The 18,592-nt window shown below is 53.8% G+C and overlaps 7 protein-coding genes across 7 annotated transcripts; 3 read left to right on the forward strand and 4 right to left on the reverse strand.

The window, feature by feature from the left end:
* Positions 1-301: 301 nt before the first annotated feature.
* Positions 302-1,284, forward strand: PG986_011996 (putative SEC13-protein transport protein; the record flags this gene model as incomplete). Its single annotated transcript, XM_066848218.1, has 2 exons — positions 302-465; positions 534-1,284. The coding sequence occupies 2 exons, from the start codon at positions 302-304 to the stop codon at positions 1,282-1,284; spliced, it is 915 nt and encodes a 304-aa protein (XP_066694914.1).
* Positions 1,285-1,765: 481 nt separating this feature from the next.
* On the reverse strand, positions 1,766-3,446 carry PG986_011997 (uncharacterized protein; the record flags this gene model as incomplete). The annotated part of the gene is made up of 4 exons (XM_066848219.1): positions 1,766-1,994; positions 2,024-2,249; positions 2,351-3,092; positions 3,150-3,446. 4 exons carry the CDS (start codon positions 3,444-3,446, stop codon positions 1,766-1,768), a joined length of 1,494 nt encoding a protein of 497 aa, XP_066694915.1.
* Positions 3,447-6,088: 2,642 nt separating this feature from the next.
* On the reverse strand, positions 6,089-7,269 carry PG986_011998 (carbonic anhydrase; the record flags this gene model as incomplete). The annotated part of the gene is made up of 3 exons (XM_066848220.1): positions 6,089-6,687; positions 6,860-6,979; positions 7,263-7,269. 3 exons carry the CDS (start codon positions 7,267-7,269, stop codon positions 6,089-6,091), a joined length of 726 nt encoding a protein of 241 aa, XP_066694916.1.
* Positions 7,270-9,204: 1,935 nt separating this feature from the next.
* PG986_011999 (60S ribosomal protein eL8) lies at positions 9,205-10,520 on the reverse strand (the record flags this gene model as incomplete). The annotated part of the gene is made up of 4 exons (XM_066848221.1): positions 9,205-9,554; positions 9,611-10,120; positions 10,184-10,255; positions 10,515-10,520. 4 exons carry the CDS (start codon positions 10,518-10,520, stop codon positions 9,354-9,356), a joined length of 789 nt encoding a protein of 262 aa, XP_066694917.1. The 3' UTR covers positions 9,205-9,353.
* Positions 10,521-11,045: 525 nt separating this feature from the next.
* On the forward strand, positions 11,046-12,257 carry PG986_012000 (Adenine nucleotide alpha hydrolases-like protein; the record flags this gene model as incomplete). The annotated part of the gene is made up of 1 exon (XM_066848222.1): positions 11,046-12,257. The coding sequence occupies one exon, from the start codon at positions 11,046-11,048 to the stop codon at positions 12,255-12,257; it is 1,212 nt and encodes a 403-aa protein (XP_066694918.1).
* Positions 12,258-12,458: 201 nt separating this feature from the next.
* Positions 12,459-12,933, reverse strand: PG986_012001 (uncharacterized protein; the record flags this gene model as incomplete). Its single annotated transcript, XM_066848223.1, has 4 exons — positions 12,459-12,479; positions 12,546-12,644; positions 12,722-12,814; positions 12,886-12,933. The coding sequence occupies 4 exons, from the start codon at positions 12,931-12,933 to the stop codon at positions 12,459-12,461; spliced, it is 261 nt and encodes an 86-aa protein (XP_066694919.1).
* A 765-nt stretch (positions 12,934-13,698) lies between these two features.
* On the forward strand, positions 13,699-17,270 carry PG986_012002 (MOZ/SAS family protein; the record flags this gene model as incomplete). Its single annotated transcript, XM_066848224.1, has 3 exons — positions 13,699-14,422; positions 14,486-14,533; positions 14,587-17,270. 3 exons carry the CDS (start codon positions 13,699-13,701, stop codon positions 17,268-17,270), a joined length of 3,456 nt encoding a protein of 1,151 aa, XP_066694920.1.
* Positions 17,271-18,592: the final 1,322 nt, after the last annotated feature.

Here is an 18,592-nt window from a genome sequence, read left to right on the forward strand (position 1 = left end):
CAACAGCCACACGAATTACTTCTCAGCTCCTCAGCCTGGCAATACAGCCGGTCTTGCTTACCTCCCCGTACCTTGCGACGCCAACTACATATCTACGTCCCATCCGGGCCTATCTCCAAGATGGTGAGCTTGCACTACCTGTCTGGATCAATGTCTCGACGTGGCTGACCCCTGAGAGCAGGCGCAGGTTATCTCGAATTCCGGCCACGATGATATGATTGTATGTCTTCCACCCAGCCAGCTCTCTGCACCCTGGAGCATCTGCAAAGCATAGAGCGTACAGCAGCAACACAAGCACACCATGTCTCTTTCCCTGGAGTCTTCGGTCATCGCCACTGACACTGTTCAGCATGATGCAGTTCTCGACTACTACGGACGCCGACTAGCCACATGCTCCTCCGACAAGACCATCAAGATCTTCGAGATCGAGGGCGAGACACAACGATTAACGGAAACACTGAAGGGGTATTGGCTCTCTCCCGACACCGACGTTGGCTATCCAAGATATGCTGTTGCTGACAATGGGTCTACAGTCATGAAGGTGCTGTGTGGTGTGTGTCCTGGGCACACCCCAAGTACGGAAACATCCTGGCTTCGGCAGGCTACGACGGCAAGGTCTTCATCTGGCGCGAGCAACAGAACCAATGGCAGAAGATCTTCGATTTCGCACTCCACAAGGCCTCGGTCAACATGGTCTCTTGGTCGCCGCATGAGTCCGGCTGCCTGCTTGCCTGCGCTTCCTCCGACGGAACCGTCTCTGTCCTCGAGTTCAAGGACAACAACTTTCAGCACGTCGCATTCCCAGCCCACGGCCTGGGAGTCAACTCGGTCTCTTGGGCGCCCGCTACCACGCCCGGCAGTATTGTGTCCTCGGCCTCCCCCGGTCAGGGCTCTCCTATCCAGCGACGCTTCGTGACGGGAGGATGCGACAACGTGTTGAAGATCTGGACCTGGGACCAGGCCACTCAAGGGTACAAGCAGGAGAGTGAGCCCCTTACTGGCCACACCGACTGGGTGCGGGATGTCGCTTGGAGCCCTACTGTCCTCCAAAAGAGCTATATCGCCTCGGCGTCCGAAGACAAGACGGTGCGCATCTGGACCAGCGACAGCAACAGCCAGGGTCAGTGGGCCTGCAAGGTGCTGAACTTCGATGCCGTCGTCTGGCGTGTCAGCTGGAGTCTGAGCGGAAACGTGCTGGCCGTTAGCGGCGGCGACAACAAGGTCTCACTGTGGAAGGAGAACCTGCGTGGCGAGTGGGAGCGCGTGAAGACCATGGAAGAGTAAGCCCGAAATCCGGCAACAGCGCAAACTCAAACAAAGAGTACGAGCGTCGTCGATTTCTGTCTAGAAAACCAGGCTGCAGTTATATGGTAAACATGGTCTAGTCTCATACCAGGAGTTCTGGCTTATGGCAGTCCTATGGGCGCGAGAAGGAAAAGTCTCGGTATGATGAAGCGTGATATCATTCGGAGTAGAGGGGTCGGAAAATAGACTCCTATTTCATTCGCTTTTCCCATTCAATTTTCCCTACAAACATCATCGGCATCTAGACGTGATGTCGCGCAGAAGACTTACATGCTGAACTGGTTCGCCACACATGGTACAATAAAGGGAAATACGAGTGACAAACTGACCTCGCTCACGCACTTTAGGAGCACTGCCATCAAAAGTTGACTTGATGAAGCAGACCCAGCACTGTACGAGAGACTTTCTGCACATAACCGAACAGTAGTCAAGAAATCCATAATCAGCCCATAAAAGCTCCCTAAGCTCTGCGGGCCGCAGGCTCCAAGACCGGCACTACGGTCATTATACCCATACCCGTCATCAAACACGCGAGCAAGGTGAGTCCCAGACCCCAGATGGCGGTAGCATCGCCGTCCCCCGTAGCGCCCGGCACGAGCGTTGACCGTCGGATCCCACCGTACCGACCCCGGCCCGGCGCCGCGTTGCCCGTAGCCGAGGGCTCGCTGCCGTCGCCGCCTCCCCTCCCCCTGCGGGGGGCCCGGTGGATATCTCGGACTGCTTCAGGACCCAGATCTCCCCCGTGGAGTCGGAGCTCATGTAGACGCGGCCCTGGCCGTCGAGGGCGAGACCGACGGGGCGGAAGCACCCGTCCGGGCAGGCGCCGTTGTCGGCGTTGGACAGGATGCTGGTCACGGCCTTGGGGGAGTCTGGCGGCTCGATGGGCTGGCCGTTGGAGAAGGCAACGGCGCTCAGTTTGTAGCCGGCGGCGTTGTCGCGGTTCCCTGTGTGGTTGCTACGTCAACATCTTTGCTCCTTTTACTTAGGCATGTAGATAGGAACGCAATGAGGTAAGGCCCGGTGAGGCCAAGATGGTCCAACTTACAGCTCCCGTGGAACGAAATGAAGGCGGTGTTGCCATCTGGTGCGAATTTGATATCCAGCGGCGCCATGTGGGCCTGGAAGGTGAGGCGAGGAGACACACGTTCCTCGTTACAAGTCGTATCATTCAAAGTGCTTGATTGGTTCTGTGGGAACTGGCTGCCAACTTTAAGGCTCTGAATGTTCGGGATATTCGTATCCCAGAGCGCGAAGCAGTCTGGGTAGCCGTAATTGCCCCCTTGGCTCTCGGTGGAGGCATTCAGGAAGCCATGGAAATTCAGCTCCTCGCCCGGGTTGTCCTGATGCACGTCGGTTCCGTCCCTGGACATTTCGTCGACCGAGTTCTCGACACTGAAGATGCCGCCAGTCATCGGCTCTTCCGCCACGCCAACCGAGTTGCGCAGCCCCCAGCCCAGCATCCGGCCGTGGGAGGCGTAGCCGTAGGGCGTGTCGGTGGCGTTGGTCATGTTGAAGGCGCGTATCTGGGAGACGCCCGTCGATACGTCCTTGGCTCGGCTATCGACGTTCCCGCCGCTGCCTTTGGAGACGAGGAGCATGCCAGGCTGTTTGGCAGACATCAAGAGCGTCCTTGTCGAGTGCCCGCCCCCGTCCAAGTTCTCGACCATGGTCCGCGCATCCCCGCTCGTGGTGCCGCTCTCGGGGTCGTAGGCCCACGACAAGACCTTGGCATCGGACGAGGCATATAGAGTTCTACCGTCATTGGAGAAGGCAATGCCGTGGTTGAGCTGGTGTGGGTTTAGAAACTGCAGTCAACGCTGAGCGCTCCCGAGAATTTCACCTACATCTTCATTGTCGACGATGGTTTCCGAGCCTGATTGCACGAGACAAGTGTTCCCTTTGTCGTCAAAAGTCAGGCGCTTGATGCCCGACCCCTGTTCGACGACAAGAAGGTGACCCTTGGTATCGAAGATGATGCCCCGCGGGTCCTTGAGGTCTTTTGCGATGAGCTGCGCAGTCCAGCCGGAACCGACAACAGGGGCTTGGTATGAGGGTTTCAGGACATTGGGGCAACCATACTGTTGGGCTGCAGTCCTGACCGCAAAGAGCACTGAGGCTCCAGCCAAATATGTGAACTTCATTGCTGAAGGGGATATCAGTGACGATATGAGAAGCGAGCCGAGGGAGCTACAATATATCGTCGTCCACTCTGCTTTGGTGGCTTTGCAGATACTGGCTATCTATTACAGGTGACTGCTGATGCAATTGCTGTTTCAGTAGCCGAGGCTGCCAACCCTTTCCTCATGTACGTGAGTGACGCGGATTGTCGGGCGGCAATTTTGTGTCGACAAGAAACAAGCTGGGGAAACGACACATACTAAAACAACTAGTCGATCGGGATATAAAGGTATGGAATGCGGAACATGAGAAACATTGTCATGTATGTGCATGCGCATTCAGGCAGAGAAGATCGTCTCTGCAGTCGTTGACGCGTACACTACCGTCGTCGCGAGTTTTGATTAGTTCAACTTGACTCTCTAGCGCTGCTAAGAATCTTGGCTTCACACGGGGGGACCTGGGGTAGCACTCTGGCACTCCCACTACTCACATGCAGTCAACTCGTTCAAGTTGATACCTTCCATGATATCACCCCTTTGGATCAATATCGAGACATTGCTACCTGCCTTGTCAACTGGTAGGAAGACACGTGCGTTGCACGACATCGGCCGTTTCACCTTTGGGTACAACCCCGCGTCACCCCGCGTGTCGAGTCGTAGGTTGCGAATAGGGGACCAAGAAGACGACGACCGTGTTCTATAGAACTGATCTTTTTTGCCAATGGGATAGCCTTCGCTATTTCGTTGCTTACTGGCCAGATACCTAGGAGTGGGCCTTTGAAGTCTGTTTAACACTCTTCATAATCAGATATCCACGTCTCATAAGCCAGCCCGACGCAAGTAGAGAGTACGGAAGGAAGGAAGGGTATCGCGGGTGTGAGACCCCAGGCATCCTTTGGCGCACTAATGCACTCGTCCAGAACGACTGGGTCAGTCCTTGTGCCTGCGTAAAGTACGTCTTGTCTTGCGCGACGTTTCGGCCGCCTGGCACCTGGGCGTGAAAAACGGTAGCCATCAATTCCAGCAAACCAAGGCTATATCGGCTAGTGACAGGACAGGGTTGGTCGAAGCAACTCATACTCGAGGGGCCCCCTTCTGGAAAACTTCTGCAAAGATGAAAGACCCATGAAAGGTGACATGGTGGCCTCCATAAAAATGCCTATCTGGATGGATCTCGAGCTAGCCTTTGGGTGGGCTTGAGGAGCTGGTAACGGACCAAGCTGAAGATCATGACATATTCCCACATATGCCAAGGGCGATCACCCAGAAGAGGCCGTTCATCGAACGAGAACAACGCGATGAAAAATATTGAGGCCAGTTGCTACAGCGGCAGATGCATTGGCGACGATACCGGTGCCTAAGTGCCTAAGGTCGTGTCTATAGAAGCACGTTGCCGGCGGAGGGTCTTGAGGGGTCGAGACGGATCATGGCGAGCGCCCAACCTTCTGAAATATCGCCAACACTCACTGTCGTGGCCCCGCCCAAGAGCCGATGGATCTGCTCGGAAATTGGCCAGGGAACTGGCGTCGGCACCTTACTACCATCCCTGCCTTGCGCACGCGGGAGTTCGGGGAGTGACGGCATTCGGGCTGATGGAATCTGGAATCTTGCAGGGCCGGCGGGTCGGGCATGGCGGTCTGGCATAGCTGTCAGGGATCTGGACGCGGATTCTCCGCCGTCGGGAGGAGCATGGACGTGCCGCGAGATCCAGACCAGGGGCAGCACGCGGACGAAATGTCTCCGTCCTGCCAAGGTGGATGATGGGGGACCGAAAGGAGTGGAATAACGTATACGAAGACGAGGTTGTTTCCTTGCGCGATGTCACCCCTGAATGAGACACATAATCACTCTGTCGCGGGGTCAGATTTCGCTCACCGCCATCCGAACGTCAAGATCAATATGGGGTAGGGAAAGCGATTGCGATGAGCGCCCCTGGCTCGCCCACTGTGCGACGGAATAGAATAGAAGCGCATCGGTTGTTGAGCAGGACCAGAGAATGGACCAAAGCAGGTCTCATCCATCGAATAGTCGTACAATCGTCAGCCTATCCGAGTGCCCAACAACAAATATGTCTCTCCCGAGTAGAACATAAGCTGACACCAAGGAATGGGTGGTATTCCCAAAACCGGACTTCGAAGGATGCTTAATACCGAATATACCAGGACATGAGTGTGTCATGGCTATGAGCTTGAGACGAAGGTGCCATCGTCAACCGGTCTGGCTTAGGCAAGACCAGAAACAGCCCAACTTTGCCAACAAGACAACAATTGCGCGCAAATCCAGATGATTGAGACTTACGCAACGTATCACAAGAACTAATCACTGTCATGAATATATGAAAACCTCGGCAAAAGCGAAGTGAAGCAACCTCTTAATTAATAGGGAAGAGTCCTTAAAAATATTTCATCTAAAGCAAGACCTCATGAACGCCCCCCCTTTACCAGCTGGCCGATTCCGCCAATGAACAATCAATCCCATCCTCGTGAAAAAAAACCCAATTTCGTGAAGATTCCCAGTCTCGTGACCATATCCCCCGTGAACGCTTATCCGTGAACGCTTATCCTTGATGCTCGCGCGCCCAATGTAGAAATTCCAAGCCAAATCAACCTGCTGTTCTATTTTAGCGCTGGCCCTCGGCAACCTCGAGTCAGCGAGTCTCGACAAATCTATGCGACCGTTGTCATGTCGGCACTGTCACCCCTAAAGACGAGCGTGGCATGCTTGCCGCGGATGATCTCGCCCGGAGCGTCGGCAACCTTGGCGGCCTTCTTCTTGACGCCGCCCTTGGTGACGCCGCAGCCGATGTCGCGGATGCGCCCGCACGCGATGTCGAAGAAGCAGCCGTGGACTTGCAGGCCGCGCTCCTCGATGTGGTCCTGAATGGTGTGGTTGGCCAGCAGGACCTTGACCCCGGCCTCGACGTTGAGCTCGGCGATGCGTACGGCGCGCTCCTTGTCGTCCTTAATAGCGTTGAGCTCATCCTCGTGTGCGTTTCGCAGCGCCTTGAGCGGCGTCAGCCAGGTGTCCAGGACGCCGCCGACGCGGGCGTCGCCCAGCGAGGCCGCCGCACCGCCGCAGGCCGAGTGGCCGCACAGCACGACGTGCTGTACCTTCAGGTGAGCGACGGCATACTCAATGACGGCCGAGGTGTTGATGTCGGTGGCGGAGATGATGTTGGCGATGTTACGGTGAACGAAGACGTCACCGGGCTGCAGGCCCAGGATGGTGGTCTCGGGACAGCGTGAGTCAGAGCAGCCAAGCCAGACTAGTCAAATCGAGCCGGTTTGTTAGCCAAGTATTCGGTACATCAAAACAACGATTCAATTGCCCAGCCATCACGCACGGGAAAGGCTTGTTTCGCGCGAGTGCCGCAAAAGGCGCCGAAACTTGTGCTCGGGGGGCAATTCAAGAGAGAGGGCTCTATGCATTGAACGTACGGATGGTTGGCGATTGGCCCGAGGCCAGAGTCGGGAAGAAGTTGGGATTCTGGTGGCTCTTGTAGCCAGCCCAGGCCTGGTTGGAGCTCAGGGCGTAGGTGAAAGGGTCCCTCAGGTCTTCTAGAAACAAAAATAAGGTTAATTGCGCCGTTCGGAGATCTTCAGACGTCGTATGACTTATCGGAGGGCGATTGTAGAATTAGGAAACACCCCTCCATTCCGACTGGTGTAAATTTCTGTGGGGAGAGTATTCAAACCGGCCGCTTGCGCAAAGAGGCCTGCAGCACGCAGGTCCCGAGGATGTCGTTCTTCCCTTTTTGTTATATGCAGAACGGCAGGATACTAGACACACGAGGAGGTGCAGTGTGCAGGAAATAATAACACAGGCCATTGTAAAACTTACGAGACATTTTGGATTCAGTCAGAACCGGTCTGATAGGAATAGAAGATGCAGTAGTGATAGTGGCAGTAGCAGTAGTAGCAACAGCCACGGCGGTAGTTGGGGAGGCCGACGGTAAAGTTGATGCAACCGTGGTACTGGCAGAAGGGAAGGGCGAGGTAGTAGATGCAGTAGATGTAGTAGATGCAGTCAGGTTGGCGAGAGCGAGTTCTTGGGCGGAAAGCTCAAAGTACAACTGCTGACGGACGGAGCGATATAAACCTAGTTGTAGTTCGTCCAGTGATTTTTGGGCCCTTCTCAACACCGACAAGCCGACCCGTGCTTGTTGTTGAGTGTCCTCCTCTCCTGGCCTGCCTCGACACTCGCTGATTGGACCCCGAGTGGACCGTCGCCCGGTATAGTGTGCAGGTATATCGGTACTACTGTGCCCAACTACAAAGTTCTGCTTGATCGTCCGTCGAGTATTGGCTTGGCGGGTCCTGTCAAACCGGGGACTATCCCAGGAATGCCGGGAGGGTATCGTCGCCAGTTTATAGTAGGTGTTTATGCTTTCATCCGCCGTGGTTTTTTTCTCTCTCTCTATCACGGCCCAAGGATGTCACAAGAAGGGACAGAAGGTGCAGGTCGTGGAAGGATCAGAGAGGGCTTGCATCGGCCGTGGCCGTGGAGGGAGGGGAGGAACAGGACGGATAGAGTCTTATGGTTCAACATGGGACCATTCCATGGGTTCCGCAGGTCCGGTCCGTCATGTCGCTTTCTGCTTCACCACCCTACCTACCATCTATCACCTCCAAGAAAAGTCCGAGGATGCGCTCGATGGGACGCACTGCGTCAGAGCCACCGTTCTGTTCCAAAACAGTTCATCTGGCCCCAAGCCCCAGGCCCAGGCCGGGTAGGTGTTTATGCCCAGGCCATCACATCGACTCTCACGGCGTCTCAGCATGGTTTCCTCCGACTATCGAAATATTAAAACAGGCCTTGGCACCAAACTCAAGTGCCCGAGTCCAGGCGCAGCCAGGATCCATGATGAAGAGCCGAAAGTGATGTAAGTAGGGGAGCCAGCAGTATTCTCGAAACATATGAAGCAAACAGCCCCTGGTTTGCCTGGGGCTCACGACTGCCGAGCTTCTTGACTGCTAAGATGAGAGAGATTTGTGAGATTTGACGGATCTCGCATCCCAGATTGGGGAAGATTTGGGGATAAGCATCCCTCCGGGGAACCCGCAGCTGACCACGGTAGGGCTTGGACTCCCACCATGGCATAAAAACGGTCGGCAAGACCTCACTCCCGGACCTGGACGGATCTGAAGCCTTGAATCACTGTCTGTTTGGGACTCCTCCCAAGTCTAATGCAGAACCCTCATTTCAACTTCTTCCGCCAGGTTGCAGGTTGATGCGCACTGCCGTCGGTTATTTCTTCGGTGATCCGCTATAGCAATGATGCCAAGCGCCAAGGCATCTGTTAATAGTACTTGTGGTCTCGTCTCACGCAGGGATCGACAACGGTGCCCCGCCTTCTCTCCTCACCGATAGCCAGCCCCCCAAACTGGGCATCCGCGCAATCCGTTATCCTACCCAATCAACACCCCGGGAAAGGCACATGTGTGGCCAGGCCTACGATTGAAACGACGTTTAAAACTCCTCGCGCGGAACCGTCGATTGTTCCGACCTCCACTGGCAGCGTTGAGTTCGAAAGTATTCGCCCTCTGTCGGCTTGGAATAGGAATTCTCCCGGCACAAACATGGATAGGAGGTAGTTTCCCACTGCGGGAGCAGGTGGCAGGATGGTGGTACGCAGTTCAAAGATGGGATGGCACGTTGCAAACGCCTAGCCTGCAGCTCGTTTCTACGGATTTCGGGAAAGGTCTAACGGCCGTCTTGTCCAGTTTCCAAACGGTTCAAGGAAGCCCGTGCATAAAGTAAACATCCTGGTCACAAAAGGCGATTAGTCAAGATGAGAGTGTTTGGAGTAGGTGTCATGCAAATCCATGATTGTGGTATTCCCATTTTGACCCCATCCAACGCCGGTACATTGCATATCCGCAAAGTATGAACTCCTTTAACCATGACCAAACGTAATCATTAGACTCCTATCTAAACCTTGATGGCAGCCTCCAGAGCCTTCTTCTTCTTGGCAATGCGCATGTTGGCCTTGGCGCCCATGATACCACCACCCCACTGTCGGCGGCTGCTATCGGTGTTGGCCATGTATCCCTCCTTGATGGCGCTGACGAGCTTGGAGTGCTCGCTCTTGTCCTCCGAGCGGACCTCGGTCAGGGCCAAGACGGCGGCGGTCTAATAGGATAGTTAGTTCTGGGTGCTTTGGTGTCATAGCTATTTGCAGTACGAACCTTCTTGTGGACGACGGTACCGAGACGGGCCTTGCCCTTGATGATGGCGTAGGGAACACCCATCTTGCGGCAGAGAGCGGGCAGGAAGATGACGAGCTCAATGGGGTCGACATCGTTGGGGATCAGGACGAGCGAAGCCTTCTTGTTCTCAATCAGGCCGACGACGTGGTTCAGACCGTACTTGACAGCGTAAGGCTTCTTGCTGACATCCTCCTTCTTCTTGCCATCCTTGATGGCGGTGGCCTCCTTGGTCAGACGTTCCTTCTTCTCGGCCTTGGTCTCAGGTCGGTACTTGTTGAGGAGCTTGAAAGCCTGGGCGGCAGTGTTGCGGTCAAGGACCTGCTGGAACTGGGCGATGGCCGGGGGCACCTTGAGGCGCATGTTGAGGATCTTGCGCTGGCGCTGGAGAAGGACATACTCGGGCCACTTCACCATGCGGGAGAGGTTGCGCTTGGGCTGGATGTCCTGACCGATACCGAAGTTGCGGGTGCGCTTCTCGATGAGAGGGTTCTGGCGGGGAAGTCAGCATCATCAAGGGTTGACATATCAGGACCAGGAGGATTGAGTACTAACCTTGGGGGCCTTCTTGCCTGCCTTGGAGGCACCGAAGGGGGCCGGGGCGGCCTTCTTGCCGGACTTGGTAGGCTATCATTGAGGAAAGAAGACATCAGCAAATGTGGTTTTCCATTTTAACTGCAGTCTTCCTTGAACTCTAGAGAGAAACGCATATGGGAGGCATATTTCAGCAGGCACCCGCGATATCTCAAGCCAATTCGTCACCCGAGTCCGAAGACTGCGGGCGGAAGATGGACACCTCGACAAGCGAGGGCCATTGGATTCAATTGTAAAGGTGCATCGGATGCGCAAAATCACATCGGAGGATCGTAGGATGTCAAATGCTTACCGCCATTGTGGATTACTGGTCGTTTGGTCGTTGGGTGCTGGTGTTGCGTCGACCGAGTCTGCTCTGAGAGGAATGAGGAAAAAGAATGAATATCGAGAAAAGTTTCCAGGCCACTAAATCTACCTGATCACATAATTTTTGGTGGTCGTAGGGTTTGTGGAGGAGATTGTGGACTGGTCCGTGCAGCAGGAATTGAGCCAATGCAGATTAGGACTAGTGCATCAATTCCAGAGGCGAAGAATGAGGAAGTCCTCTTACCCCACCTAACCGATAGACAGACTGGCGCTGCCAGGTGCGGAACTGATCGATGACTGTATTCACTGTATGAATCTGAAGTAGAACGACAACAATATCGAGAGATCTGAAAATCCACTGGACCGCTAATATTCTGCATATTGGGCATTCTTAACTGGTCTCTCTTTCTCTCCAGAGAATTCCGGAACAAGGAGCTCTGAGACGCATCTACCTTCACCTCGCGGCCGTATCATCCATCTTATTTGCAATACACCTCGTCTAACTGCCCTGGTCACTATGGCCCCTGCGCTGTGTGCCGTTTGCAAGACAGAGCGAGCGCTGATCAAGAGGCCCAAGAATCATCAGAAACTCTGCAAAGGCTGTTTTATCGAAATATTTGAGGATGAAGTGCACCATACAATCCTCTCTTCCAGCCTCTTCTATCCTGGTGAAAAGGTAGCCATAGGTGCATCTGGCGGCAAGGATTCAACAGTCCTGGCATCTGTGCTGAAGACACTCAATGAGCGACACAAGTATGGCCTTGATCTCGTGCTCCTGAGTATAGACGAGGGAATCAAGGGCTATCGAGACGATTCGTTGGAGACAGTCAAGAGAAATGCGGCACAGTATGAAATGCCTCTAAAGATTGTAGGCTATGACGAGCTGTACGGTTGGACCATGGATCAAGTCGTCGAGACCATTGGCAAAAAGGGGAACTGCACCTACTGCGGAGTGTTTAGGCGGCAAGCACTCGACCGAGGCGCCAAGATGCTGGGTATCAAACATGTTGTGACTGGACACAATGCCGACGATGTTGCAGAAACGGTCCTCATGAACCTTCTCCGGGGAGATTTGGCGCGGCTCTCCAGGGCTACTAGCATTGTTACCGGCAGCAACGCAAGTGATGTTAAGAGGAGCAAGCCGCTCAAATATGCCTACGAGAAGGAGATCGTTCTGTATGCGCACCACAAAAAGCTGGATTATTTCAGTACCGAGTGCATCTATAGCCCAGAAGCCTTCAGAGGCAGTGCACGAACGCTCATCAAGAGTCTCGAAAGGGTACGACCCAGTGCCATATTGGACGTCGTCCGCAGCGGCGAAGATATGGCCAGACTCGTACCGGGCCAAACTCAAGACGCCTGCGCTTGCAAGGCCAATACAACTCCTGCACCCGTTCCCGCCGCCGAAGAAGACAATGGCAGCGGCTGTGGTTCAGCAAACGGCCGGAGCACGGGAGGAGAAATGGCAGCCATGGAGAGGCAGTTGAAGGAGGACGAAAAAGCTGCAGAGGAAAAGTTAGAGACCGAAATCACTATACCAAAGCCTTCTGCAAAGGGCAGCCGACCCAAGCCAGAGAAGGAACCCAAGGCCTCCTCGACCACAATGCCCAGCATAAAGCAGAAATTGGGCTCATGCGAGAGATGCGGTTACATGTCGAGTCAGAAGCTGTGCCAGGCGTGCATGCTTCTTGAAGGGCTGAACAAGAATAGGCCGGAAATCCAGATTTGACAAGACTCGACTGGTAAATGGAACCGTCTTTATTGTATCACTGGCGTTGGGTAGATGGAACCACATAATGATACCCTTTTTGCACTTGAGCAACTCGTTGCAGTATGACTCCTTTTGATTCCCGTAGCTCTCGTAGACACTTCTTGAATTCTTGCTCTTGCTCTTGCTCTTCCTCCCTGCGACCCCCCAATCTACTCGAGTCTACGACATCCGCTTCTCAACCTGAACAGTTGTTAGCGACGAAAACAGGCACGAATCTGGTTTTTTTTTTTTTTTGTGAATACGTACTCTCCAAGGGTTGTTCAGCTCGAAGCCTGCCGGTGCTATCGGCGAGTCTGACTGTCCACGTAGGAACCCTGTGATCCGTCGGTCGCGATCCATCATTTGCTGCACCAAAGTCATCAGCATCCTGTATCTTCCTGCATCTTTCTAGTATCGTGCTCGGGAGAGGTAGAAGGCCTTACTCTGTCCCACTGGTCGACTGATCGTCGTGCTCGCTTGCCACCGTTCTGCATGTTCTTGATCTTGGACATGCCGGCACCAGTCACACCGAACATCTAGAAATTCGCATCATTTAGCATCGGCTATCGTTCGACAGCTGAGTTGACTGCTGGAGGACGTCGCTCACGGCTAAGATGATTCCATAGGGAATCAGGGTTTCAAAAGGGACAGGCATTGTGACGGGAAATCAGGCTCAGCTGGGCACACGAAGTTAGCAAATGAGCATTGGGCAACAGTATATCAGGCTGGATCTTACTCAATCAATGCCGTGCCAGGCGTTCCGTTGCAATTGCGGCTTTGAGAGATCTCGTTGTAGCTATCGTGAAGCTCGGATAAGTTGACGTCGGATTGAATTGCCCGGCTTCAGGCATGCCTCAGGCCACCATGGGCGATTGGATGACTAAATAAGTGGAGCTGCCACAGCAACACGCGCCCGTGAACCATCCATGTACTGTGACCACTTGGAACTCACTTGGACTGTCCAGAGCGAGGGAATGGCGCGCATCACGGCCATATTTCCCAACTTCACCACTGCATCGAGTGGCAAGCGACCGTGAATTTACGTGCCGAGACCAACGATTTCGGACTCTTGTTAATTCGAGTGCGGCATTACGCGACCGCAAAGCGAACCATTGCGCGCTGACCAAGCCAGCCATCCATCACCCTTACAGCCACAGCCACAGCCATCTACACGAAGCCTCATGCCTTTTGCGCCGAAACCTTCAGAGAAGCTCGGTTTTTGCTGCGTGCACTGCAAGGCAGCCCAATAGTCTTACCCGAAAGACGTCCCAGGATAGAATGCGACACTCCTCATGACGACCACGCGATTTGCGCCTCCGTGTCACTTCTCAAGATAGTGACAAGCCCACTTGCGACCAGCGGTATCCACCCGGGTTAATTTACAACAAGTCACCTAGGGGTTGTCGCTTGAAGCATAACAATGACCGAAGCAGAAGAAGAGTTGCAACAAAGTGTTCTTTTGTCAGAGGAGGATCCCGAATTGGAACAAGACAATGCTGCTAGAGCTATGGACGTCGACACTGGAAGCGACGCCTTAGGCGCGAACACCGCCGAAATCACTCCACTACCAAATCCCGACGATGCCAGCGAACAAGCTCCGATAAGTCCAGACAAGGTCAACGGAAATAGCGACGGGCAGAGCGAAGCCCCTGTCGATGAAGCTGAGGATGAAACCATGGGAGAAGCCGATGAGGATGACCAGGCAGATGGCGACCCAGCCGATCCTAGTGAGGCCGAACAAGAACCAGACAGCGAGTTAGTCCAAGATACCCTTGAAGAAGATGTGGCTTCCGAAGAAGACGCAGACGGAGAAGACGACGAGGAGGCGACCGAGCCGGTTGGCGACCAGGCGAACTTGTCGGACATGGAGGCAGACGAGGAGGATGAGGCCGAGGGAGTGGGCGCCGTCAAGATCAAGCCTGGCGAGACTGACGAGGAAAGCGAGGGCGATGCCGATGCAAGCTCTGTCTCGAGCGACAGCGCTGCCGAGTGGGACGAAGCGGCCGAGATTGACGAAGACGATGACGAGGAAGAATCTGAAGCGCCGGACACCAATTCCTGCATGTTCTGCAAAAAGGATGAAGAACATGATCCAAGCGAGGAGTTTGAGGCCTACCTTACTTGCAAAGGCTGTGGTGAACACTGTACGTTTGTCTTTGAGCACCACATGACGATCGATCGAGCGCCTTACTGACATGTTTCAACAGCTCACCAGCAGTGTGCCAGAGATGCAAGTGCACTCAGCGATAGCAATTGTAAGTTTCTGCTACATTTAATCATAGTAATGCCAAACTAATATGATGGCTAGCTCCTACCAACTGGAAATGCCCGGAGTGCGTGGGCGACGACGATGAATCTGAAACCGATGCCCATTCTGCCGCCGATGACGCAGAAGCAACCATTGAAGCTGACGATGGGGCACCGTCGCCAGCCTCGAGTCGCAGACTTACCGACTCTAAGTTAGCACGAGATTTGCTACCAGCGTCGCGCGGAACAAGCAAGCCAGATTCGCATTCTGTTTTCAACCAGCTGGTTCTTGATGAAGACCCAATGGATGGATCCCGCATTCTACGAAAACGCAAAACATCGTCAGCTGAAGCCGAATTAGAGGACGGAACCATGTCCCTTCGGAAGCGAACAAGGAACACTAGTGATGCATCGACCCAAGACGAGGCGCCTCAAGACGAGGCAGATGGAGCCAATGAAGTGCTCCGGCCTCGGTCGTCACGCTCGCTTCGAATTAAGATTTCGAATTCTGCCGGACCATGCACCGTCTCGAAAAAGTCGCGCAATCAGCTCGAATTGACGATGCGCGTGGATGCTCGAGAGCTCCAACAAATAATATCCAAATCCCCAAAACCGAAGAAGCGATTTGGTCGCACTGCGGCATCACGCACCGCTCGATCGGCTGCCGCTCCTGCAAGGGGAAGCGCTACGGCAGAAACCCCCTTGACCATGGCCCCATTCATGTCTTCCAGTTACACACAACCTTTCTACTCCTTTTATGACAAAGAAACAGATGAGCTGAAAGGTAAACCGTACGGTGGCATTCTTACCGAAGCCGAGGCAGACACTTCCAAGACTCTGCCCACAAAGGATGACCGGCGCCGGTTTGATGAGGCCAAGCAAAAGGCTGACGAAGAATGGAGGAACCGGCTGCTTGCAATGCAAGCCGACTTGGACGTGCCTGTCAAGAAATCTAAGAAGGCCGCTGGACCTGCTAGCCAAATCGAATGCATCGAATTCGGCGGATGGGAGATCGACACCTGGTATGCCGCACCCTATCCCGAGGAGTACAGCCGCAACAGGGTGTTATATATTTGCGAGTTCTGTCTCAAATACATGAACTCGGATTATGTTGCGTGGAGGCACAAGCTAAAATGCCCCGCAAAGCACCCCCCAGGAGACGAGATTTATCGTCACGGATCTGTCTCCTTTTTCGAGGTTGATGGGCGAAAGAATCCCGTTTACTGCCAAAACCTCTGTCTGCTTGCCAAGCTCTTCCTCGGCTCGAAAACGCTGTATTACGATGTCGAACCGTTTCTTTTCTATGTACTATGCGAGTACGACGATCTCGGCTACCACTTTGTTGGCTACTTCTCGAAAGAGAAACGAGCGAGTAGCCAGAACAATGTCAGCTGCATCCTAACATTACCTATACACCAGCGGAAAGGCTACGGTAACCTCCTCATAGATTTCTCGTACCTTCTTACACGTGTTGAAGAGAAGACCGGTTCTCCCGAGAAACCTTTGTCCGATATGGGTCTAGTTTCCTACCGAAACTATTGGAGATTGGTAATGTGCAAATACCTTCTCGAGAATACCCCTTCGGAGAAGCCGCAGAAGAAGGGACTCAGCATTCGCAAGATCGCTGATGATACCGGCATGATGCCTGATGATGTGATCTCGGCTTTGGAGGGTTTGCGGTGTCTTGTTCGAGACCCGCAGACGAAGATGTATGCCTTCCGCGTGGATCTGACATTCTGCGAAGACTACGTCGAGAAATGGGAGTCGAAAAACTATGTGAAGTTGAGAGACGATGCACTGACTTGGACACCCTATGTTATGGGGCGAAGCAATGCTACCAACTTTGAACTAGGCCCTGCTCTCAATGCGATAGCGCCCCGGGAGGAGGAGGAGGAATCCAAGCCCGTCCAGCTCTTGGCCCAGAGCGGAATCGCCACTGGCGATTTTGCTCTTGCCAACGGCGTTATACCAAAACCGTCTGTTGAGACCGAGGCTACTGTTTTGGAGTCTACGGAACCGAACGACAATTCGGTGATGATGCCTGGGGCCGAGCAAGCCGCTAGTATTGCGGACAAGGAAAACGTCAACGTGGAAATTGAGAAGCGAGACGGCGTATCTACCAGTGGGAGTGCCGGAGCCTCGGCGGAAGCAAAAGAAGATTGGTCGGGCCCATACAGCGATATACCTACTACGCGCTTCGAAGTTTTCCCGCCCGTCAATCTAAAGCGACCTGGTATGCCACGTATCACCTCAAGCATCACGCGGCCTGCAGTTGTACGTACGCCAGCCACAGTACCTAGACCAAGGGTGCGGCGATCAGTCGGCACTGGCGTGCGTAAGTCAGCAGCCAAGCCAAAGCCTTCAACAGCCCGACGAAAGACGGGCGGCACCGGTCGTGGCCCTGGACGTTGGCCGAAGGGCACCAAGAAGAGTGACTACGGCAACGCTGACAGTGGCCCTGGGTTGCCGCCTGCTTGGATCGAGCGCGAGAAACAGCGGCAGGCGTCTCTCACCGCGCCGCCCAAGTCAGCAAGCGGCGAGAATGCCGAGGACACGGTGCAGGTTCAAGTGAAGGAGTCCAAAGGTAAAAGAGGGACCAAGAATGCCGAATCGGTGAATGGCACGGCTAGGTCCGAAACCAAGGAGGTGCCGCCTCTAGAGAGCAACGGTGTTCTAGCAGACAGTGCAGAACAGAACGTCGACGTAGAGATGGGGGATGAGGATGCCGAGGGAGAGGACGAATAAGCGGCCTGTACAATGGAATAGCTGATTTACTTTACAGTTCAGCACAAAGTGTATTTTTCTTGTTGTTTACCGTGGGAGTGCTGGCCGGCGTTGACCATAGGGGTATATCATCGGCACATACGTATTTAAGGCTCGTGATCAGAAGCTCACGGGCTGGGCCGCCGTTCGATGGCGTTTCCCTATGGACAGGAAGATACCTCAATAATGCCATCGGATCTATTGATACCGTTCATTTGATCTTACGTTTCTCGCATGACCTCTGTTTGCACTACGGCATGTTGTATAGGTACGTTGGCAGCCTGTAAACCTATTCTCGTTGAATGTAGTCTCCTGGTTTCTTCGCCATTGACGAACGCAAACGACTGGATCGAGTCCGGCCGAAAGAGACTCGACGACAGGCAGAAGAGTATCTTGACCCTGTTTATATATACGTATATGGCACTAGGTTATTATTCCCCATTTAACTCTTTGTCTGACTTCATACTACTTACTTACTATATATGTACCTGGGCCAAGCGCACTTTTATGAGGGAATTTATGATACATGCATACCGTCTTCCATCGTACTCAAGTACACATGTGTGTAAGTATTCCACGGAGCCAACGCATTCGGCCTTGATCCTCAAGAAGCACGAAGCTACCCGTCTGTCCCTTTGCATTCTACATATTCAAAAGCCTTTTATAGCGTGAGAACGACTCGACCCAACTGAGGCTTGAACATGGATATAAAATACGCCAATCTGGCGTATCTTATCTTTGATGAGCCTGATTGATCCCGTCACTTTACGTTCTCTGCCTTGTACCTACCTAGGTAGGTAATCGATCCAGTATCCGGGGTCCTGAATGTTTGATCACGTCTCGTGGGCCCGAATTACGTCATCTGCTGTCGCTCTAACCTCTCTGCCCTCTGCGTATGTCGTAGCAACGGACGCAATCCCCTGAAACATGTTATAGGCCTTCGCAGGGCGATGCTTTGGAAAGGCGAGTGGCAGATAGGATTGGTCCGCTTAATCCGGGCCATGCGTTCTTGAAGCCTTCCAATACTTCCTGATCATCTAAGCATTAACTGGGGGGCAATGTCCCTTATTGCTCTAACAGGCCTGGCAGGAAGTTGGGTAGTAATTTAGGTAGTGGCACCGGTTATTATTAGCTGCGACCATCTCTCTCTCCAGCCTGCCAAGCACCTGCACCTGCACCTGCACCTGCCCCCAGCTTGGCCATTACGCCGCGCTGCTTGATTCTTTGACGCTGGGCGCTGCGCTTGTCTCTTCCAGTCTCTGCTCCTGCTGCTGCTACGACTAGCCCGACCGTCTCACAGTGAG

Source organism: Apiospora aurea, assembly GCF_038362705.1.
Source record: "Apiospora aurea strain CBS 24483 chromosome Unknown utg000008l_segment0_segment0, whole genome shotgun sequence".
Taxonomy (NCBI): domain Eukaryota; kingdom Fungi; phylum Ascomycota; class Sordariomycetes; order Amphisphaeriales; family Apiosporaceae; genus Apiospora; species Apiospora aurea.